This window comes from Zootoca vivipara, chromosome 4, assembly GCF_965207765.1.
Source record: "Zootoca vivipara chromosome 4, rZooViv2.hap1.1, whole genome shotgun sequence".
NCBI classification, from domain to species: domain Eukaryota; kingdom Metazoa; phylum Chordata; class Lepidosauria; order Squamata; family Lacertidae; genus Zootoca; species Zootoca vivipara.
This window is the reverse complement of record NC_142587.1, coordinates 72,086,180-72,109,462: the sequence shown is the minus strand read 5'-3', so window position 1 is coordinate 72,109,462 and position 23,283 is coordinate 72,086,180. Positions and strand designations below refer to the sequence as shown.

General features: G+C 42.4%; 1 protein-coding gene across 1 annotated transcript in view; it reads left to right on the top strand.

The window, feature by feature from the left end:
• Positions 1-23,283, top strand: part of F5 (coagulation factor V) — a 36,572-nt gene that overhangs the window by 5,063 nt on the left and 8,226 nt on the right. The window contains exons 3-17 of the mRNA XM_035115560.3: positions 3,331-3,453; positions 4,778-4,990; positions 5,398-5,541; positions 5,652-5,873; positions 6,692-6,857; positions 8,726-8,903; positions 9,781-9,883; positions 10,904-11,115; positions 11,880-12,030; positions 13,624-13,836; positions 14,568-17,190; positions 18,634-18,793; positions 20,136-20,372; positions 20,826-21,033; positions 22,691-22,870. Coding sequence (XP_034971451.3) covers positions 3,331-3,453; positions 4,778-4,990; positions 5,398-5,541; positions 5,652-5,873; positions 6,692-6,857; positions 8,726-8,903; positions 9,781-9,883; positions 10,904-11,115; positions 11,880-12,030; positions 13,624-13,836; positions 14,568-17,190; positions 18,634-18,793; positions 20,136-20,372; positions 20,826-21,033; positions 22,691-22,870 — 5,133 coding nt within the window. The remainder of the gene's footprint in view (positions 1-3,330; positions 3,454-4,777; positions 4,991-5,397; positions 5,542-5,651; positions 5,874-6,691; positions 6,858-8,725; positions 8,904-9,780; positions 9,884-10,903; positions 11,116-11,879; positions 12,031-13,623; positions 13,837-14,567; positions 17,191-18,633; positions 18,794-20,135; positions 20,373-20,825; positions 21,034-22,690; positions 22,871-23,283) is intronic.

Genomic DNA, 23,283 nt, shown 5'->3' with positions numbered 1-23,283 from the left:
CTTCTTACCATATTTTTCGCTCCATAAGACGCACCTGACCATAAGATGCACCTAGTTTTTTAGAGGAGGAAAACAAGAAAAAAATATTCTGAATCAATGCCGCTATTGGCGGCGGAGGCGGGAGCAGCCCGTTTTCAGGCTGCTCGTCTCTTCCCCCGCCCCTCCATCCAGTGCCTTTGCTCCATAAGATGCACAGACATTTCCCCTTCATTTTTAGGAGGGAAAAAGTACATCTTATGGAGCGAAAATACGGTACTTAGCTGGATGGAGAGACGGGTGGGGTGGGGGGGCACCTTTTAGAAACTTCTGACTTTTGCCTGGCTGGAATGCAGCCTAGTGTTCAAGACATGGGTCACATCTGCTATGACCCTGCCCACCTTTTGCCCCTGGCCACACCTAATACTGGCATACGGCCCCTGGAAGCGTCTCCATGAGGAATGTGGCCCTTAGCATGAAAATGTTCCACATTCTTTATCTAAGGTGTAGAGGTAGAGGCAGGTGGATCCTGCTGCTCTTTCATATCCCTGGCCACCTGCTTGCAGAAGGCAGGTGAACAGGAAGCAATAGCAATGCGAAGGAGCATGGCCAGGAGACGGTCAGTAGTCATTTTTTTGGCAAATTTATTCTGTTCTTCTCCTTGCACTGATAATTAGATACCGTAGTTTCCATTGTACCATTAATGAACCCAGAATTCTGTGGAACAGCTAACTAGAAAGTGACTAATCATTTCAGTAACTAGTGTCGTATCGCTGACTCAAAATATACAAAGGATGCCTAGCTGTTGTTCCTTTGAATGTTATTTTGCACGTTGCCACAAAGGCTGAGTTGTGGCTTCCTTCTTTCACTTCCACATTGTTCCAGAATTTCCTGCATGACACATGAAGTCTCCTACAAATTTTAATGATAAATGAGTGTAAGTATAGTGGAGTGGCTGGGTATTTGCTTCACCCCACTGAAACATATAGGAAAAAAAGAATGAGTTTACAAGGTGGGTTTTGCATATCATTTCCCACTGAAACTACAGATTCATACAGTGGTGTTTCAGTGGGAGAAAGGGTCTTGCAAAACATGCCACCCTGTTGCATGCCCCTGTGCTTTCTCTTCCTAATGGTTTGCCTGATACGATAAAACAGAACCAATGCCAACAGGTCATTATTGTAGTTTCTAACAATAAATAAGACAGTGTACACCCACCTATTTGCTCTGCACATGTATGGCCCCACTGCTGGTGTGGGAAGCAGCGTACACATAGCATTAGTCAGAATCTTTCCTGTATCTATTCTGTCATTTCTTATGAAATACTGTATTTTGATGCTCTTCGCCCCTCCCCAGTCTCAATCTAAACTGAAAAAATAACAACCCAGCTGTGTGTCAAGTCAGTAATGCGGCCCAAATACAAAGTTTCCTACCATGCTGACAGAGTGGTCTAATATTGTTAGTTGCTTGTACCTCTGTTTTGTATGCAATTTTCCTTGTTTTTAAGTGACTAGATTTTTCAGGCATTCCTTCAATGTGTTGGTAGGGTGGAGTGGAGAGAATTGTGCTGGAAGTCTAAGCCCCCTGCCTGGCCATATTCATTAACATATTAACTCTTCAGATCTTCCCTCACCATAATACCATGTGATTACATATAATCATTTTTCAATGTCTTTCTTTATGAAGACTTTGATTAATTTTCCTATTCATTAAATGTCTTCCAATATCTTCTTTCATCTACCTGCAAAACAATTCAAGATTAAGCACAATTGCCACGCCTAGCCGATTCTCTTTTCATGCATAGGCTACAGCGGTCACAATGCATTCTAACGGTTTATTCTTTTAAGTGTTCCGGAATGAGTATCTGCTACATAAGGAACAAATACTTGTTCTATATACCAGAGCTTTCCAGAACTTTCCAAACTGTGTGTCGCGACACATTAGTGTGTGGGCTGCAATGTGTAAGTTTGTCACACGAAGGAGTTAGTTTAACTTCCGGTTTGATAGTAAAACTGAATTACTGTGTCACGAAATGATGCAAAAACTGAATTACTGTGTCACAAAATGATGCATGCCTAAAAAGCGTGTCACCAACATGAAACGTTTGGAAAGCTCAGTTCTATATAGCAAAATTTAGGCACAGGCCTTTTGAATTTAGCTAGGCCATAGGATCAAAAAAAAAATGGAATCATCAAAATCATACCATCCAACTTTTACTAACCAAAATGTGGGACCCCTCCACCATGCCGTGGCTGCATGCCCGCCACCTCCCTTGCCTGCCCAGGCTGCCTCGGCCCGCTGCCACCACTGCCATAGCTCCACCTGCACTGCTCGTCCTCCCTGCCCTCTCTCTCTGCTCACCCTCCCCACCTGTGCCACTCAAAAATGACCCTAAAAGAGAGCAGAAACAGCAGAAATAGCGTCTAGCAATTCCACAAGCTTTTGCAAGCACAATCCTAGGAGTCCTTGCGCTGACCGTTGAAGCCTGTGGAGAGTTGGAATTTGAGCAAGGAGGTTTGGAGGGAGCAATTGTGGTGGAGTTTGGTGGATTTTTGTTTTTAAGGGTTTTCCAATGGTTTCCAGAGGTTTGGATGGTGTTTGCAGGCTTTTTCAATGGTGTTCCCAACAGTGAAACTACCATTGTTGTAGGCACATTTCTGCGGCAGGGAATTTCATTAGCATGAGCAGTTTCTGAGCTCTGGGTGCAGTACTGCACCTAAGATTTCAGATTAAAACTGCAGAGTGGAAGGAAAGGAGGACCTTTTTCTGCCTCCCCACTTGCAGCCTCTCTTCTGAAGACTGGAGAAGAGACTCTCTTAAGAATAATAGGGGGCTGGACAGGGGAAAGACCAGACCATGTGAAAAACGAACATAATATTTTAATTGCAGTTCATTCATTTTTCAGCTTTGTATTCTTTTTATTAAAAAAAACCCTGCACCTAGACTTTCCGTTGTTGCGCCCATAACCTAGATTTAAGGTGCCATTTAGCTCCTAGCTTTCATATCTCAGTTTATAACACTGGTTCCCAATATAAGCGATTTCACTTAAACGTCTGCTGCCTTGGAATGAAACCCCCATGTAAATGGGGAGTTGCTTGTATAAGCATAGCTATCATCTTCTCCTTCTAACGTCGCAGGCGAGCATAAAGCTCAATTGCCGCTCTGAACTTCTTGGAGGAAGGTTGGTGTGTGTTAACAAATAATAAAATTCCTGCCCTAAGGAATGATGATGCATTCTAATAGCCACTTGTGTGTGCAAGTTTGTCTCTCAGTCAAAACAAAAGTCTCTTTTTCCATGTTGTGTATTTTAGGGATTTCTCTTTCTCTCCTTAAAAAATATTTTAATTTTGATAGGGCTTCTGGGTCCAACACTACGTGCTGAAGTGGGAGATACACTTGTCATTCATTTTAAGAACCTGGCTAATAAACCACTGAGTATTCACCCACAAGGCATAGCATACAGCAAACATTCAGAAGGTAAGTGCTGGTAATGTGACTGTTGTCAGATCTCCCAGTGATGATCCTTTCATATTCCTGGCTTCGTCAGCCATCAGGACCAGCCAACCAGAGCTCCCATTAGTGGAAATATGACTGTAATGGAAAACTTAAAAGACACACCAGTCAGGAAGCTAGACGAGAACTTTATTATTTATTTTAAATGAGCAGATCCATAACAAGAAGCTTCAGCCTCCAACCCAGATATAATGAAGTCAAATGCCACCTAGTGACTAAACTATATAACAACATCAGAAAAGCTAAGGTCTGCCTCAGATTTTGATCTGATCCCCAGCTCTTAGAAGGAAAAGGAAAAGTGGATACTGTATACTTTAACCTGGTTTAGGGGTAAACTGCAAGTGCAAGAAATATCAACATTTTAAACAATGTGATATATTTTGTTGGGCTTCATGCCGCTTTTCCTGATGAGGAATGTTAGATCTGTGCCCTCCTGTATTTTGTACTAGGCATCAGCCAGTGACGGACACAAGTTGTTGTTTGGATTGCAAGGGATAATGATACCAAATTGGTGTACCTGACCCCCAGAAATATATTGTCATGCCTCTAATATTTAAATAGCGGCATATTAAATAGAATTCATTCTTCTAGAATGAGCTGAGAAGGCATATCCATATGCCATTTGCACGAGTAAATGGAAATATGTTCTTCCAAGTAATTTCTGCAATAGCGTCCTCTGTATATAATGGTAGAGGAGAATGGTAAACTGAAAAAAGCTGGCAACTTTCAGTTTGCACAGCAATAGCAAATAGTGCAGAGCTTGTCCCCAGATGACTGGGAAGCACGGGGTGTTCTTGGTATGACAGCCAAGTCCAGCAGGCCTCTGGCTCCCCTCCCTTCCAGCTGGCTTAGCCCTCCGAAGCCCAGGGCAAGTGTACCCAGCTGCACCTCCCCCGCCCCCACTGCACGTCCATGGGCCTATGTAGGGCTATCTGGAAAAAGTACCTGTTCTCCTGTACCGTATGTGCATGTACAGTCCCCATGCAGGGCTGTATAAGAAAGGGGAATAGATTGGAGGAACCTGTGACCCTCCAGATTTTATTGGACTGCAACTCCCATCACTCCCAGCTCGCATGGCCCATGGGCAGGGAGTGATGCAAATTATAGTTTAACAGCATCTGAAAAGACACAGATTCTCCATGCCTGGTATAAAGAGGACATTAGACTCAGCGTGTATATGGATAGGTGGGTGCATGTACATTTATTTATTCGTTGCTTCGTAAGGGCCCTGTTGGTATTATTATGTATGAATAATACATGGTGAATCCTTGTTTCCCTGCCACTGAAGGTTCCTCATATTCTGACAATACATTGCCTATCGAAAAACTCGATGATGCTGTGCCTCCTGGAAAAAGTTATAAATATGTGTGGAAGGCGTCTGCAGGAACTGGACCACGGGAGGCTGATCCTCATTGCCTCACCTATGCCTACTACTCACATGAAAACATGGTGCAAGACTTCAATTCTGGCCTTATCGGTGCCTTGCTGATATGTAAAAACGGTAATGAAACATTTAGGTTGAAGAAACCAGCAAGTGTTTGTTGGGGTTTATCTGTAATGTCCCTTCTTCCCACACATGCATTCCTGTTTATCATCTGCCTCAGCTCCTTGGCCTCTGACAAACTAGGCCCTTTTGACAGGAATAATTTCTCTTCTAGCAGGCCCAGCTCTTCAAGGTTGGGGGGCACAGCCCTGTCCCAACATACTTTGGTGGGGCTGAGGTGTCCTCAGCCCCATAGAGTTGGTGCCTGTGCTGGGAGAGAAACCCTAGAGAGCTGCTGCCAATCAGTGTCAACAGTAATGAACTTGATGGGCAGCTTCCTAGGGGTCCTTCATTATCTATGTATTGTTTGATAAAACACTTTGTCCCCCCCCCCCGATGTCTGTGACAGCCTTTTCTTTTTCTAGGAAGCCTGCATGAAAATGGAACACAGAAATTTTTTGACAGGGAATATGTGCTGATGTTTGCTGTGTTTGATGAAAGCAAAAGCTGGCAAAAAGGACCCTCCCTCATGTACACCATTAATGGCTACACTAACGGAACACTACCAGGTACTGTACTGTATATCCTGTTAACCTAGACAGATTTGCTTGACTGACTGCCATTACGGTACAGGGATTTTGAAACAAAAGTTCCCAACTGCTGTTCTTTTGCGTTTCAGATGTACAAGCCTGTGCTTACCATCACATTAGTTGGCATTTGATAGGGATGAGTTCTGCGCCTGAGATCTTCTCGGTCCATTTCAATGGGCAAACCTTGGAGCAAAACCACTATAAAATGTCAACGATCAATCTTGTCGCAGGAGCATCAGCAACAGCAAATATGTCCGTGAGCAAGACAGGAAAGTGGCTCATATCATCACTTGTTGAAAAGCATTTGCAAGGCAAGGAGATCTTTCTTCAGCAGGCATTGGTGCAACTGCAGCCTTCATTACCTTCTCTCATATACCGGTAGCAGTTGTACAAAACATGCAAAATCATCTTAACTATGGCAGCACGTGTTCTGGGGAAGGTGGGGCCCCAGAAGGGAGGAGGAAATGATGAAAATCTCTCTCCCTTCTGTTAGTGCAGGGTAACCACTGTATCATATACTCATGGATGCATGGATGCATATACAAATGGATTCCACACACCGAGTGGGTGTTTCAACATGCATTAACATGGCTTTGTTATTTATATCTTAAGAGAGTAATGAATGGCCCACAGATTCTTTTTGCTGGCTAATGTGGAGGAGATTTTGATCATGGCAGGAGACAAATGTACATCTTTCAGAGGTCTCTAATAAAATAATATACAGTGGTGCCTCGACTTACAAATTTAATCCTTTCCGAAGGCACCTTCGTAGGTCGAAAAATTCGTAAGTCGAAAAACGCCATTGGGAACGCGATTTCCCATAGGAATGCATTGGAAATGGAAAAATTTGTAAGTTGAAGCAACCCTATCTAAAAATTCGTAAGTTGAAAAATCCCTATCTAAAACCGCCGCGGTTTCCTTTTGGATGTTGAGATATTTGTAAGCGCGTGGCCATTAGCCCCATTTGTAAGTCGAAAAATTCGGCTGCCGAGTCGTTCGTAAGTCGCGGTACCACTGAATATATATAATAAAATCCTTAACTTCTATCTGGTTTGGCTGAAGGGAAACAAGAAAAGCACTTGGGCATGCACATTCCTTTACATCTAACAGTCATGATCTGTCTTTCCAGCTGGAATGCATGGTTACCTCAACATAGAAGACTGTGGAAATCCAGACACTTTAACAAGGAAATTATCCTATAAAGAATTACGGATGATTAAGAATTGGGACTATTACATCGCTGCTGAGGAAGTAATCTGGGATTATGCTCCGGAAATCCCTGACAGTGTTGATAGGTAACATGGTAGAATATGTTGGTTGGGGGGGGTGTAGACCAGGCATCCCAAAACTGCGGCCCTTCAGATGTTTTGGCCTGCAACTCCCATGATCCCTAGCTAACAGGACCAATGGTTGGGAAAGATGGGAATTGTAGTCCAAAACATCTGGAGGGCCGAAGTTTGGGGATGCCTGGTGTAGACTGAATAAGGTTCTCAGTTCTTAGGCTTCATACACACTAAACATTTAAAACAGTCTCACACCACTTTAAACAACCCTGGCTTCTCCCAAAGAATCCCGGGAAATGTAATTTGTTTAAGTGTGCTGAGAGTTGTTTTACTGTTTCCCTCATGGAGCTACAGTTCCCAGGGTGGCCAATCCCTCTTCCCAGGAAACTGGGAATTGTAGCTCTGTGAGGGGAATAGGGGCCTCCTAACAACTCTTAGCACCCTTAACAAATCACACTTTTAAGGATTCCTTGTGGGGGGGAGCCATGACTGTTTAAAGCAATACTTTTTTTCCCAACCGGAACTCATCAGAACTCGGTTCTGGCACCTCTCAGGTAGATGCCATTTCTACTATTATAGGAGAACAAGGGAAGCATTCATAGTGAGTTCCAGCGCCTCTTTTTTTCTAGAAAAATAGCACTGGTTCAAAGTATACATTTATTGTATAGAGTAGATAAGACTTTAAAGGTAAAGGTACCCCTGACCATTAGGTCCAGTTGTGGACGACTCTGGGGTTGTGTGCTCATCTCACTCTATAGGTCGAGGGAGCCGGGGTTTGTCCACAGACAGCTTCCAGGTCATGTGGCCAGCATGACTAAGCCGCTTCTAGCGAACCAGAGCAGTGCATGGAAACGCCGTTTACCTTCCTACCAGAGCAGTACCTATTTATCTACTTGCACTTGACATGCTTTTGAACTGCTAGGTGGGCAGGAGCTGGGACCAAACAACAGGAGCTCACCCCGTCGCGGGGATTCAAATTGCCGACCTTCCGATCAGCAAGCCCTAGGCTCTGTGGTTTAGACCACAGCGCCACCCACGTCCCTAGATAAGACCTTAGAACACTTAAATTCTAATCTGCTTGTTAATTTTAAATGCTCAGGTTCCACCACAATTCATCTCCTTGACAGGTGAGATAACTAGTTTGTGAGGTAGCTTGAGGGGAAATTGGAGCGGCAATGGCAGTTCTGTGGGAAACTTGGTCAATAAATAGCTTCTATTTAACTTGAATCAGTATCAGACCACTGCGGATATAGCTCCATCGGTACAGCATGAGACTCTTGATCTCAGGGTTATGGGTTTTTGAGCCCCACATTGGGCAAAATATTCCTGCATTGGAATGAATTGGACCAAAACATATTTAGTGGTTTTACTCTAAATTGATCCCATGAAATTAAGGAACATGACTAAGTCTGCATTCACACAACAATTTATTCTTTTCTCCTTATGTATCCCTGGCTGTTGATTGTTACATTGTGTCTGAGCTTTCACAGGATATAAAAGCCATTTCCAGAAATACAGCAGAATATACAGCAAGTTCAGCACTCATTTTGGTATTATTTGCAAAAAGATTTCTTTCTCGAAGTAATACCGAAATGGTGCTACCATATATCCAGAGGTGGCTTTTTTGTTATTTGAAAGCTCAAATATAATGTGGAAATAGCAGTTTGGTAACACATGCAGAAGAACCCTTTCATTACTCTACTTACTCCTGCCTTTACTGGGGTTTCGTTGGGTTGCTACAATGCATATACGTAATCATTTGTGTTAATGTGTATTTTTTTAAATAAACATTCCCACCTACATACTGTAGATGTACTCTGAAAAGAAATAGATGCCTATCTCCCCATTTACGGATCTTCTTTCTTTCCCCAATTTTAAAGGAAATATAAAACTCAGTATCTGGAAGCATTTTCCAATCATATTGGCAAGAAGTATAAAAAGGCCATATTCAGACAATATAAAGATGCCAGCTTCACCAAACGCACAGACAATATATGGGCCAAACAACGTGGAATTCTGGGGCCTGTTATCAGAGCTGAGGTCAGAGATAACATAAAGGTAAGTACTGAGCAACAGGTATAAGGACAGAATCTAAAATTTCATTTTATTTAATTCAGACATTTGTTGTTTAGTCGTGTCCGACTCTTCGTGACCCCATGGACCACAGCACGACAGGCACTCCTGTCTTCCACTGCCTCCCGCAGTTTGGTCAAACTCATGTTCGTAGCTTCGAGAATAGGACTATCCAAAATTTTGACTATCCAAAATTTAACATTTATCTGTATTTATATTGAGTTGGGTCCAACCGAAGCTAATTGTACTCAGGTCCTGTTGAAATCTATGGGTCTTAACTTAGTCATGACCAACTTTTCACAATGATTTTGGTGGAGCTTAAGTGCCACTAATTTAGGCTGGACCCAACCCACTGTCTCTCCTATGCAGTCCTGTGTTGATGACAACCCTATGCATAAAATATGTTCCTCCGTGAGTCTTATTAGCCAAATAATTTATCCTGCACACACAGTTGCTTCTAGAAATTATTTATTAGTTGCATTCCTCCAATTGGTTTTATGGTAACAACAACAACAACAACAACAACAATTTATTATTTATATCCCTCCCATCTGGCTGGGTTTCCCCAGCCACTCTAAGCGGCTTCCAACAGAAAAATACAATACAATAATCTATTAAATATTAAAAGCCTCCCTAAACAGGGCTGCCTTCAGATGCCTTCTATCTGATGGGAGGGCGTTCCACAGGGCGGGCGCCACTACCGATACATCCCTCTGGGTACAGTTAAGAAGAGTACTTTTTTGTTTTTGTTTTTAAAAACGTATTATCATTGCTTCAACTTACTACTACTATTATTGAAAACGTCTTGTGTAAAGCATTATTGCCATACTGAACACATATTCTCCACCTACATTTTAAACAGATTGTATTCAAAAACATGGCCAGCCGACCCTACAGCATTTATGTGCATGGAGTTACGCTTTCAAAGGATGCTGAAGGAGTCGTTTATCCTTCGGATGCCAAAGGTTGGTTATTCATGACTTCTGCCTAGATTTCGTCCTATCTTTCTTATGGTGGCAATATGAATGAAATATATGAAATAGCTTCCCTAGCAGTTCAGTCAATGGAGGTGTTCTTGGTGTAATTTTCGAAAAGTTTTTTTAAAAAAATTTAAGGTCATTTCTTTTTAAAGGGCTTCAAAGCTAACTGTAAAGTCTCTAGCATCCAAGGGTACTTCAAATAGGAATGGAAAGCTGAAGAAATTAACTGGCTAATTAAGGACACAGCTGGCCCCATCATTACACAGAGGGAATTGGCCACCTCGTATGACATGCTGGGGTGGGGCAGTGGCAGCAACCTCCTGGCCATTCTTCCCTGTGGCCCCACACCTCTCTGCCATTCTCCTCTGCTGAAGGACAGAACTGTGTATTCTGTGTTTTTCTGCTTGAGGCAAAGGGCAAGACGAATCTCTCTGCCCTCCCCATTCCATATACAGAAGCAGGAAAAAAAACGTATTGAGGTGCCTCCTATTTCCATGATAAATGGCTGCAGAATTATTGCAACAGAATTAATTTTGCTTCAACTGGACTTCTGAGATGCCCCAGCTAGCTCTTTTCTGTTATAAAAAGAGAGGTTGTAGGTGTTAAGGGTTGTTGTGCTCAGAGATCCTGCTTGAAGGCTTCCCATGGGCATCTGGTTGGCCACTATGAGAACAGGATGCTAGATGGGATGGGCCATTAGCCAGATCCAGCAGGCTCTTCTTATGGGTGGGGATTCCCTGATTAAGGAAGTGATATAAGCACAATAGTCCAATGGGAGAGAGATCCTGCTTCTTTCTCCTTCTGCATGTCAGAATAAAAGTCATACAATATGTGAATTCGCACCTTACTCCAGAGAAAGAGATGTGTTTCAGGTGTAGCAGGAAAGAGCACAGAACACGAGAGCCTGAAAGGGGTCTGCAGGCAGTGTTTACACACTGTACAGGGTAAATGCCATTTGCTCCTGCTCTTATCATCTTACTCCATTTATGTCCTTATTCCATCCAGAGAACAGCACTGAGGGTAAACTAGTCCAACCAGGGGAAATTTACACATATCATTGGACTGTACTTGACACAGATGAACCCACAAAGGAAGATCCTCAGTGTCTCACCAGATTTTATCATAGCGCTGTTGATATAACAAGGGATATCGCCTCAGGACTTATTGGACCACTTCTGGTTTGCAAACGCAAGGCACTCGACATGAAGGGAACACAGGTACTGTCAAGTATTGCAGACTGAGAGAGAAAATACGGGGGCTGTAAACGCTGCTATCTCAAGGTTCTGAGGCAGTGTGCCTCCAAGGGCTCATCCGCACTTTGCTTGTTCTGCTCCTGGAAAGCCTGGTCCTGAATCAGTATATGAAATGAAACACAGCTCTTCTTCAAAATTTGCACTTCTGCAAATTATGCCCTGCAGCTCTCCAACCAAAAAAGGGTTACAAAAATGTATATATTAGTGAAAACAATGCTAAAATGCATTCTGTTACACTTGGAAAAATACTTGTGCTAGGCTAAATTGCATACAAATGTGCATATTAGGAGAAATATGCATAAAATGCCTATGAATTTTCATGCAAATATATGCAGAAATGGGACAAACCAAATTAAAGACTGGAAAGGTGAGAAATAAAAATTGACTGATTAATTCATCTCCTATATTATGAATATACACTGATAACATCTACCTCTCTGAATGACTTGCTTAGACAAGACTGAATGACTTGTCTAGGCAACTTAATGTCGATATTAAATAGTACAGGAGACCATGCCACTGGACTGAACCATGGTCTCCCAATGCCACCTTCTGGAATTGATCACCCAGGTAGGAAAGGAATCACTTATGATGTACTTGGCCCATAATTGTTTGGAATTCCTAGACAGCCTGTCCAGGTTTGAGATACATGATTTTATAAGTCAGAATGGAGTGCAGAGGGCTCTGGTATGTGATCAGAAATGATGGCATGTCTTAATGCTTTCCAGAATAAGGCTGATGTCGAGCAGCAATCACTCTTTGCCGTCTTTGATGAAAACAAGAGCTGGTATTTGGAGGACAATATCAAGAGATTCTGCAGCAATCCCTCCACTGTTAAGAGAGATGACCCCAGATTTTACAAGTCTAATGTCATGCACAGTGAGTAGAAACCTGACCCAGCATTTCAGGAATTATTATTTTTTATTATTTATACCCCGCCCATTTGGCTGGGTTTCCCCGGCCACTCTGGGCGGCTTCCAACAAATATAAAATACATTAAAGTATCACAGATTTAAAAACTTCCCTAAACAGGGCTGGCCTTTAGGTGTTTTCTAAATGCCAGGTAGTTGTTCATCTCCCTGACCTCCGAGAAGGCCCTCTGCCTGGTTCCCTGTAGCTTTGCTTCTCGCAGTGAGGGAACCGCCAGAAGGCCCTCGGTGCTGGATCTCAGTGTCTGGGCTGAACAATGGGGGTGGAGACGCTCCTTCAGGTATATAGGACCGAGGCCATTTAGGGCTTTAAAGGTCAGTACCAACACTTTGAATTGTGCTCGGAAACGTACTGGGAGCCAATGTAGGTCTCTTAGGACCGGTGTTATGTGGTCTCGGCGTCCGCTCCCAGTCACCAGTCTAGCTGCCACATTCTGGATTAATTGCAGTTTCCGGGTCACTTTCAAAGGTAGCCCCACGTAGAGCGCATTGCAGTAGTCCAAGCGGGAGATAACTGGAGCATGCACCACTCTGGTGAGACAGTCTGTGGGCAGGTAGGGTCTCAGCCTGCGTACCAGATGGAGCTGGTAGACAGCCACCCTGGACACAGAATTAACCTGTGCCTCCATGGACAGCTGTGAGTCCAAAATGACTCCCAGGCTGTGCACCTGGTCCTTCAAGGGCACAGTTATCCCATTCAGGACCAGGGAGTCCTCCACACCTGCCCGTCTCCTGTCCCTCAGAAACAGTACTTCTGTCTTATCAGGATTCATCCTCAATCTGTTAGCCGCCATCCATCCTCCAACCGCCTCCAGACATTCACTGCCTTCAGGAAGCATGTGAGAGCCCAACTTCAGTACTGCAGTGTGAAATAAAATTATGTGGGTGGTTGTTGTTTTTTAATGGAAGAATAGCATGCTGTTTCCATAATGCTTGACGGCATTCACTGCACTACATCAATACAATGCTACAAGTTACATAGAAATAAAGTGATAGACTAAGGCAGCAAAATTCAACATTGTACCACTTCAGACTGCATGAGAAGAGAGATCATTTTGTTTTGAGCTTGTCATCAGATTGCTTTGATCAAATGTCTGGGGCAGGGCCAGCCTGGGACTTTCTGACACAATCTGCAAGCCTCTGTCACATGCAGTTCTATTTTTAAAAACTATGTTAATTATAAATGTTTACACTACAAATGAGAAATCATATTTTTAATGCTCGCCCCATGTAAAAAAAAGCTCCCTGCATGATGTAACAGCCCAAATTAATGTAGTCTTCCCCTTCATGAGTTAGTTATTAGATGCAGGGAGCTTTTAATGCCTGAGAATATTAAACAAAATACAATTAAATTAAATCTTCCCATGCAGTCAAAAGTGGTAGAGCCCAAAATTCTGCTACGTCATTATGTGTAACATGTAAAACAGTTCCTACAGGTGTCTGTTCCATTCCTGTTATAATGCCCATCGGATCTGGAAATTTGCTATGCTCCTGGTAAAGTTATATACTCTTTGTTATATTGTTGTTGTCGTTTTTATTTTAGCTCTCAATGGCTATGCATCTGATAGAACAGATATCCTTGGATTTTGTCAGGCTAATATTATTGAATGGCACCTCACCAGTGTTGGCACACAGGATGAGATAGTGCCGGTGCATCTTTCTGGCCATACTTTCCTGAACAGAGGAAAACATCAAGATATCTTACATCTTTTCCCGATGAGTGGTGAATCAGCTACAGTCACCATGGACAACGTTGGTTAGTAGCAAGCTATAAATCCTGTTCTTACAGTGGCCAATCAGATGCCCACAGAAGCTGAGCAGAGAAGCACTCTCCCCTCCTGCCATTTTCAGGAATTGGTATTATTCAGATTGTTTCCCTTTTCTTCAGAGTGACAGTCTCCTTTCCCCAAGAGTGGCATTTGCCCTGACATTAGTGGAATTATTGGGAGTGGAACAAAACCACAAAATCCCCCAAAGGCCTCATCCACCAACCTTTCTCTCTCTCTCAGATTTTCCAGCTCAGCCAGGAGCTCTTTGGACCAAGGGCACATCCACCCCTGCTGGCTTTCTACATGCCTAACTGTTTTGTGGTTTACTCAGTTACTTATTAGAAACTTAAGTTTTGTTTTGTTTGGGTCAAGGAGACGAGGGGCAGCGTAGTGTGTCCTGGGCTCCTCGCTTTGCTGCTGAACTTGCTTAGCTGTTGCAACACAACGCAAAGCTTTGATGCTTTGTCAGGAGCTGTAGTCCAACAAAATTTGGAGGTCCACAGGTTCCACATCCCTGTCTTGGTGGGAGACAACATATTGCAAAATTTTATTACTATTCATAACAGCTCTGGTTCTGCAATATTGTAATGAGGTTAAGGTTTGGTGTGAATCCTTTACCACCATTTGTGAGCCACAGAATATACATTCAGGTGTCCGAGAAAGGCAAACTGTAACTGTGCAAGTAGTATGAATAATACACATTATTATGCATTTGCAGGAACCTGGCTTTTATCATCATGGGGCTCCCATGAGATGAGCAACGGAATGAGACTTAGGTTTAGAGATGCCAAATGTGATGATGTCGATTACACAGAAAATTATGATGACGCTTCAGATTATGCACTTGTCACATTTTCATCTGAGCAAACTGAGACAGCAATACGAAAGGGGGGGAAAGTGGACAAAAGTGTGATAAATGAAAATGTCCTTGATAACTATGATGATCAAACTGAGGATGACTTAGAACAAGAAATGTTTGCTTCGATGCTTGGACTTAGATCACATCGTAATGGATCGATTGCTGAAGAAGAAGAAAAGCTGAATATCACTGCTCTTGCCATACAAGAAGAAATTGACAGCACCCGCAATAAGACAGATGGTAATGCAACTGTGAAATCACATCTGGTGTTCACAAATAACAGTGATACTTCGCATGGTGATAATGTGCTGAAAAGTCCAAGCAGTGCTTCGAATACAGCTGCACTTGACTCCCTCCATCCTAATTACACATCTTTGGCAAATGATACTTTGATTGCATATATTGCTGCGGTGGTTAGAAACTGGTCCTCTGAGCAAGGCAAAAGTAACCGTACTTCGCATGGTGATAATGTGCTGAAAAGTCCAAGTACTGTTCCGAATACAGCTGCACTTGACTCCCTCCATCCTAATTACACATCTTTGGCAAATGATACTTTGATTGCAGATATTGCTGCAGTGGTTAGAAACTGGTCCTCTGAGCAAGGCAAAAGTAACCGTACTTCGCATGGTGATAATGTGCTGAAAAGTCCAAGTACTGCTCCGAATACAGCTGCACTTGACTCCCTCCATCCTAATGACACATCTTTGGCAAATGATACTTTGATTGCAGATATTGCTGCAGTGGTTAGAAACTGGTCCTCTGAGCAAGGCAAAAGTAACCGTACTTCGCATGGTGATAATGTGCTGAAAAGTCCAAGTACTGTTCCGAATACAGCTGCACTTGACTCCCTCCATCCTAATTACACATCTTTGGCAAATGATACTTTGATTGCAGATATTGCTGCAGTGGTTAGAAACTGGTCCTCTGAGCAAGGCAAAAGTAACCGTACTTCGCATGGTGATAATGTGCTGAAAAGTCCAAGTACTGCTCCGAATACAGCTGCACTTGACTCCCTCCATCCTAATGACACATCTTTGGCAAATGATACTTTGATTGCAGATATTGCTGCAGTGGTTAGAAACTGGTCCTCTGAGCAAGGCAAAAGTAACCGTACTTCGCATGGTGATAATGTGCTGAAAAGTCCAAGTACTGCTCCGAATACAGCTGCACTTGACTCCCTCCATCCTAATTACACATCTTTGGCAAATGATGCTTTGATTGCAGATATGACTGCAGTGGTTAGAAACCTGTCATCTGAACAAGGAAAAAGTAACCCTACTTCGCATGGACCTTCTACAGAGAAGGAGCAAGAAGATAACAAAGGTGAAAAGGATACACATCATGAAAAGAGTGAAAGGCAAGGTCTAACAGAGGCAATATTATTTGCCCTTAAAGAGATGCATGCCCTGCTGTTTCATGTGCAACAAAAAAGAAATATTTCTGCTTTAGACAACACCACTTCAGATACTCCATTTCTTCCTGTTCCCAGTGCAGAAACTGCTTCCAGCTTAGATTCTAGTCACCTTTCACATTATCTTTATGATTATGAGGATGAAGAAGAAGCAAATACTGAGTTTTCTGTGCTTTCAACAAATTTACCTTTGGCTGTAGCAGAGACAGTGGAAAACAATGGTTCTGAACAAGAGTTGTTGGAAGATCAACAATATGATGATTTGACTTCTGACGGTATGTTAGATAGCTTTGCTTCTACTCCCATCCCAGCGAATTTGAAGGACTCACCTCACCAGAGTCTAAAGTGTCCCCCCAAAAAGATGGCTTCTGAATGGAATGTTGTTTCTGAGAAGGTGAGTTATGATACAGAAGCAGATCTCACCAAACCTGTTGACAATAAACTACAGAACAGCTCCAGAAACGTCACCTTGTATCCAGAAAATCCCAAGTTCCCTAGTAAGAGAAAGCACGAGGCATACAAAGCTGGCTCCCAGCTTGAGTTAGGCCAACTAGAAATGAATAACAAGCAGGAAGCCCTGAATGAAAAGAGAAAGGAGAATTGTACTGTCAGTAAACCTGGAACGTTCCAGAAGGCTCGGCGAAAGAAAAAAAAGCCAAGAGTCTTAGCACCGAGAACTTCCAAACCTCTAATGTCACCTAGAGGATTCGGCAGCACCCAAGTCTCCACTGAACGCAACCATACCGTGATGCCAAATGAGGTGTACGATACTTTGGCACCAAAAGAGGATAAACCAGAGGTCACGTTAGGTTTTATAGGCGACGATGGGGAATATATGGAATATGACATAGACAGCACAGTCTATGACGACAGCAGCAGTGGCTCATTTGAATATGAGACAGTACACTATGACAACCCATATATGACAGATCCCCGACTTGACAGTTACACAGCACGTAACCCAGATGACATAGCTAAGCGTTACCTCCGGACTATGAACAGTGCAAACATAAGGAGATACTACATTGCAGCCGAAGAGGTTCTCTGGGATTATGCGGGACCAAGAAAAAGGTTTGGATGAATTATTTCTCTCTGACCCAATTCCATCTTGCAACGCACTAAGCAGTGCAATCCTATACATGTCTACTCAGATGCAAATCCCCCCCCCTCAGTAATTGTGTTTAGGATTGCAGCTTAAAACCTTTTAGAATACGTCAGTCTTTATTGATGGGCTGCAATAAATAAATAAATGGATGGATGGCCGTTTGTTTCTGGGCAAATGGTTGTCCGAAGTGGCTTACAATATAAAGCAACAAATGATGAAAAGAACAATAAATAATATAACTGTAAAGCAACAACTCATCAAAAGTCCATGCCCACTCCATCAGGACTGATCGATTTTGGGTACTTCTTGATCATCGGAATCAGGTGGTTAAACCCGCAAATCCAGGAAACTATTCTTTTTTAATTTATTCTTTAGGGGATAATGGGTTTGTTATGGAAAGAGCCCGACGAGCTGGGTGGCAGAGCAGCCTCGCACCCAGATTTTCCTTAACAGGTTGTACCACTTTGGCATGCGTAGAGTTCTGCTCATGCAAGGGGACTTTCTGTTCTCCTTGCTCTCCTTCCTTGTGTCCTCAAAATCTGTTCCGGAAGGTCCTTCAACCCTCTAGAGCAGATTTTGAGGGTGCATAAGGGGCTGCAGGGGAGAGGAGGGGAAAAGATTCATTGCACTAGCAGACGTATGTTGCAGAAGCAGAACAGCAGCACTGGGCACAATCCAGTCTCTTTATTCTCTTTCTTTAAAGCACAAGATACTTCTGTGGGGCTGTTTCAGGAAGTACACTGAGCGCCTCTAAGCAGATGAGCAAATGCAACCATGTTTGCTTAGTTATATTAAATCAGTTAATGTTTAATATTTTTATCCCACTCTGCGGTTTGCAGAACATTTCACATCCAAAACGTACAATGCAGTTAAAAACAAAAACGTCATGTCAGTTAGGAAAAATGTTTATGTAAGCCATGCCATTTTAAAAAAACCCCAGCAATCAAGTTAAAAACAACAGCAGTACTCATTCAAAGAAAAATGTTTTTTAGCTGCTGCCTACAAAGGCAGCAAAGAAAGAGTTGGGTAGATCTCATCCTGTCTATACATAAGGGCCCTGTGAGCTACAATTCTCAAAGTTCCCTAGGAATAGGAATTGACTGTTAAACCAATCTGACAATTATAGCTCTGTGAGAGGAATATGTTCGCCTAACAATGCTCAGCATTCTTAACAAACTACAGTTCCCATGATTCTTTGGGGGAAGCCATGGCTGTTTAAAGTGGTGTGATATACCTTTAAATGTACAGAGCAGAGTGGGCCAGAGTCACAGAGCCATGCCCTTTTGCTTTGATTCTGCAGTAGCTTCACCATTTCTCAGTCTCCAAGTGCTTACTGATATTAAAAATTTACCCACAAAAAGTTATTGTTTATTTACAGTCTTTTCTTCTCAATCCTTCCATGTCCTCAGTACAGTGAAAAGTGGCCAAGCCAGGACAGGGTACAAAAAAGTGATTTTCCGAAGTTATCAAGACGAAACTTTTAGGACACCGGAAGCTGGAGGGGAATATGAGGAACACCTTGGCATCCTTGGTCCTGTCATTAGAGCTGAGGTGGAGGATGTCATCCAAGTAAGTTCATGTTCTCAGTCTTTGAATAACTGGGGGCATTCTTTTTTCATTTTTAATAACTTCAAAATAAAAAATGGATTTTATTTTGGTTTGAGTGTGTTAAAATAGATAAATAAATTCCTTAAAAGACCATGTGTCTTCTTGTGGCTGAGTTCAGGAATGGACATTACTAATGAAAATAGAAGCATAAATATCTATCTATATATAAATGTTGACTGGGTATGTTGGTTCGTCTCCAATGTTCAACAAAACCGTTTGACTGATTGCGTTCAAATTTTGACACAAAGTCAAATGTGACTACGCGAGTGACCCCATACCGTTTTCAAAAACAGGTGTCACACCTGGGCCAGGTAAAACCCATGTGTTCCAGAACTCACAAATCAGACGAAAGTGCATGCTGGCAGCACAGGAGAGGTTGCAAAACAGTGCCCTCTAGCGACGGATGCACTGGTACTGCACCTAGGAAAACTTCCATCTCCACAGCATCTCGGCTTGGCTTTCCAAACTGTGTCAAGTGGAGGTGGGGGCTTGCCTGGGTGGGGGGTGGGGGGAGGAGGGGGCGAGATAGGTCATGGGTTGGGACAGGGAGGGGCCAATCACAGGGATGGGTGGGGGGGAGGAGGGGCCGGGATGGGTCATGGGTCGGATCGGGACGGGAGTCACAGGGATGCACCTGTGTAAACAGAACACACATAAAACAGGGGGATTCTGAAGGAGAGGGAATCTGAAGGGGGGACTCTGAGGCTCCATTTAACAGACTGAGCCACAGCAATGTGTGGCCGGGCCAGCTAGTATATAATAAATCTGAAGCCTTTTGAATGCAGCCTGAACAATACTCACCAATGTGCTCTGAATGCAACAATCTTGCATGAACTTCTTATAGCATGGGGGGTGGGAATATGTGATATGCCTCTCAGATGTTGTTTAACTTCCATCAGCCCCAGTCAGTATGGCCAATAGTCAGGGATGAATGGCTTTTGGAGTCCAGCCATATCTGGAGCAGGCCTGGCTCGCCCATTGACTCTAGTGGCGCAATGCGAATGTTCCAGTTTGCGAATGTTCTTTGGAACCTGAACATTCGGCGGGGCTTCCGCAGCTTCTGATTGGCTGCAGGAACTTCCTGCAGCCAATCAGAAGCCGCACTTTGGTTTCTGAACGTTTTGGAAGTCGAACGGACTTCCAGAACGGATTCCGTTTGACTTCCAAGGTCTGACTGTAAACAATTATCTAACTTTTAGAAGACATCTGAAGGCAGCCCTATTTGGGGAAGTTTTTTAATATTTGAGATTTTATCACATTATTATTATTATTATTATTATTATTATTATTATTATTATTATAGATTCACTTTAAAAATCTGGCCTCCAGGCCATATTCTCTCCATGCCCATGGGCTTTATTATGAGAAGTCTTCTGAGGGTAGAAGCTATGATGACCAGTCTCCAAAATGGTTTAAAGAGGATGATGCAATCCTGCCAAATGGCACCTATACTTACGTCTGGCATGCGACCCAACGGTCAGGACCTCCAGAAAATCAGAGAACATGTAGATCCTGGGCCTACTACTCTGCTGTAAACCCGGTAAGGCAATCTAATACAGAAAGTTTTTTACTTTTTTTTAAGGCAGTAATACTTCTGTGGAATCCTCTGAGTGAAAAGGGAAATGAATTCTTTCAACAGTAATGAAGAACATGTTGGCAAATTTGGCTTCCAAATTTGTATGCCTTTTGCTTTTCAGATATATTTTGGATTTGAGACTCCCTGTGTATTAAATGGGTGTGTGTGGAAATGGCGGTGTTATAACATTCATGAATTACTAATAACGATTTAATTTATTATCTGCCTTTCACAAGCTGGTCCCAGGGCAGGTTACAGCAATTTAAAATTCAGAATGTAAACAGTTTAAATTTATTACATATTAATATATCTGCATCAGAATGGAGTAAACTGATGCTTTCAAATAAACCACAAGAGCAGCAATTCATTTACCTGAGAAACTAATTTTGGAACCTCTTTCCTGTCATTGTTTTGTAGGAAAAAGATATTCACTCTGGCTTGATTGGACCAGTCTTGGTCTGTCAAAAAGGAATGCTTGACAAGTATAGCAAGCCAAAGGACATGAGAGAATTTGTCCTGCTTTTTATGGTCTTTGATGAGGAGAAAAGCTGGTACTTCAATAAATATAAAAAAAAGACTCATGTTGAGAGAATTTCCGGAGCAAAAAGGCACCATAAATTTCCTGGTATAGATGTTTTCCTTTGTCTATTTTAAGATCCCTAGTGATGACGAATAATAACTATGACTATATTGAAGAAAAATGATAGGGATGTTTTCTGAATGTTAACATTTTGCAGACACAAAACACTTGCATGAGATTTTTCTCTCTGTGTTGTCACCCATATTCCTGATAAGAGTTCGAATAGAGTAGATTTACAATCAGAGGTCTCAAATTGTTTTAGCACAACCAGTCCTGCTATTGACTACAGGTATTCCATTGAACTAATATCAAACTCATCTGATCTTATTTTTGCTTCAAATATTTTCCTGTTTCATTCCAAGGCCACCTCTTGATACATGTTAATGTATTCTGTTAATATTTTGTTAACAGAAAAATATCATTAACCTCCATCATAATACGCAAGTCAGTTTTCTCTTTATTCTTCAAACTTAACACTGCATCCTTACTCTCCCTTTCAAATTGAATTTTTCTATTTAAATAAAGTTTAACTAGGTAGAAAAGCAGAGATATTCCTCAAGGCCATTGTTTATCCCATCAGTGGGCACTAATGAGCAAAAGTTAAAAAGTTTTAACTTACTTGGATTTGAGCTTATATTTAACTCCTTTCCATTGAAACGGGAAGGGCTTGAGGTATTTAGTGCTGACTGGATTACATCCATTTTTATTTTCCACATCTAACCTGACATTTGTAAAGCTAACTTTTGCTAAAGCCCTTGAAAATAGCAGGTGGTCAGGAGCATAGTTCCTGAATGCATTCTTTGAAGGTGATGCCCCCAATGAGAAAATAGGCACCAACTATGTGTTGTAATTCTGTGATTAGAACTTCCAACATAATTGTTGTCTTGTAAAACCAGCAAGTTGCCATGTCCCAGTTTGGATGGTTGTGCCTGTAAATTTTCATTTCCTATTAGCAACTTCAAGTGGTGGTGGTGGGGACTATTTGGATTAGAGGCTTCTGCAGCTTCAGAGAAAGAACTGAAACAGGACATGCCGCCCCTGGTGACAGCAAAAAACAAATTATCCAATGTGGCCACAAGTCTATTAGATTTCCAGGTTACTACTGCATGCTATGATGATACTATCTTAATTAAACCACGGAGCTGAAATACTCTTCTATGTCAAGGCTTTGAAGAACTAAGTTGTTGTTGTTTAGTTGTTTAGTCATGTCCGACTCTTCATGACCCCATGGACCAGAGCACGCCAGGCACTCCTTTCTTCCACTGCCTCCCACAGCTTGGTCAAACTCATGTTCGTAGCTTCGAGAACACTGTCCAGCCATCTCGTCCTCTGTCGTCCCCTTCTCCTAGTGCCCTCAATCTTTCCCAACATCAGAGTCTTTTCCAGGGAGTCTTCTCTTCTCACGAGGTGGCCAAAGTATTGGAGCCTCAGCTTTAGGATCTGTCCTTCCAGTGAGCACTCGGGGCTGATTTCCTTAAGAATGGATAGGTTTTATCTTCTTGCAGTCCATGGGACTGCAAGTAGTTACTAGGAAGTTATAGAAATTGCAAGTAGAACTAAGTAGTTATAGACTGTAAGTAGAACTACCGTAAGTAGTTATAGAAATTGCAGTTATGCATCAAAACGTTTAAAAACAACAACAACCACAGAAGGATATGTGTGCTGTTTCTTAATCTCTGATCACATGTTCTTTTTCTTTCAGCTATTAATGGGGTTTCATACCACCTTCAGGGGTTGCGGATGTTTAAGGATGAGAAGGTCCACTGGCATTTGCTAAACATGGGTGGGCCAAAAGACATTCATGTTGTTAATTTCCATGGTCAGACATTCACAGAACAGGGAATGGAAGATCATCAGCTTGGTGTCTACCCTCTTCTTCCTGGTAAATATAATCAGATGGATCCATATATTGTTGTCAGAAAATTAAATGCTCTTCTCTATGATGTTGGAATGAAGAATTCTTAAGTAGTTATATCAATGTGAATAAAAATATATGATTGTTTAAAAAAGAATGGCAAATGACCCAGTCCATGTCAGCATATAAACAACCCCTAATTTCCATGGTAAATGGTTGAGAAATTATTGCAATAGAATCCACTTTGCTTCCATTAGCCTTCTGAGATGCACTGGCTAACTCCTTTATGTTATATAAGAAGAGGGGTGACGAACTGGATCCACCTGGTAGTCTGGATCCTAATATTCCCCATCACCATGGGCCACTTTGACAGGTGAGCAGGCACCAACCACCTGTCAATCACCTGCGATCACCTTGACAGCGGGCGAAGCATTTCTCTT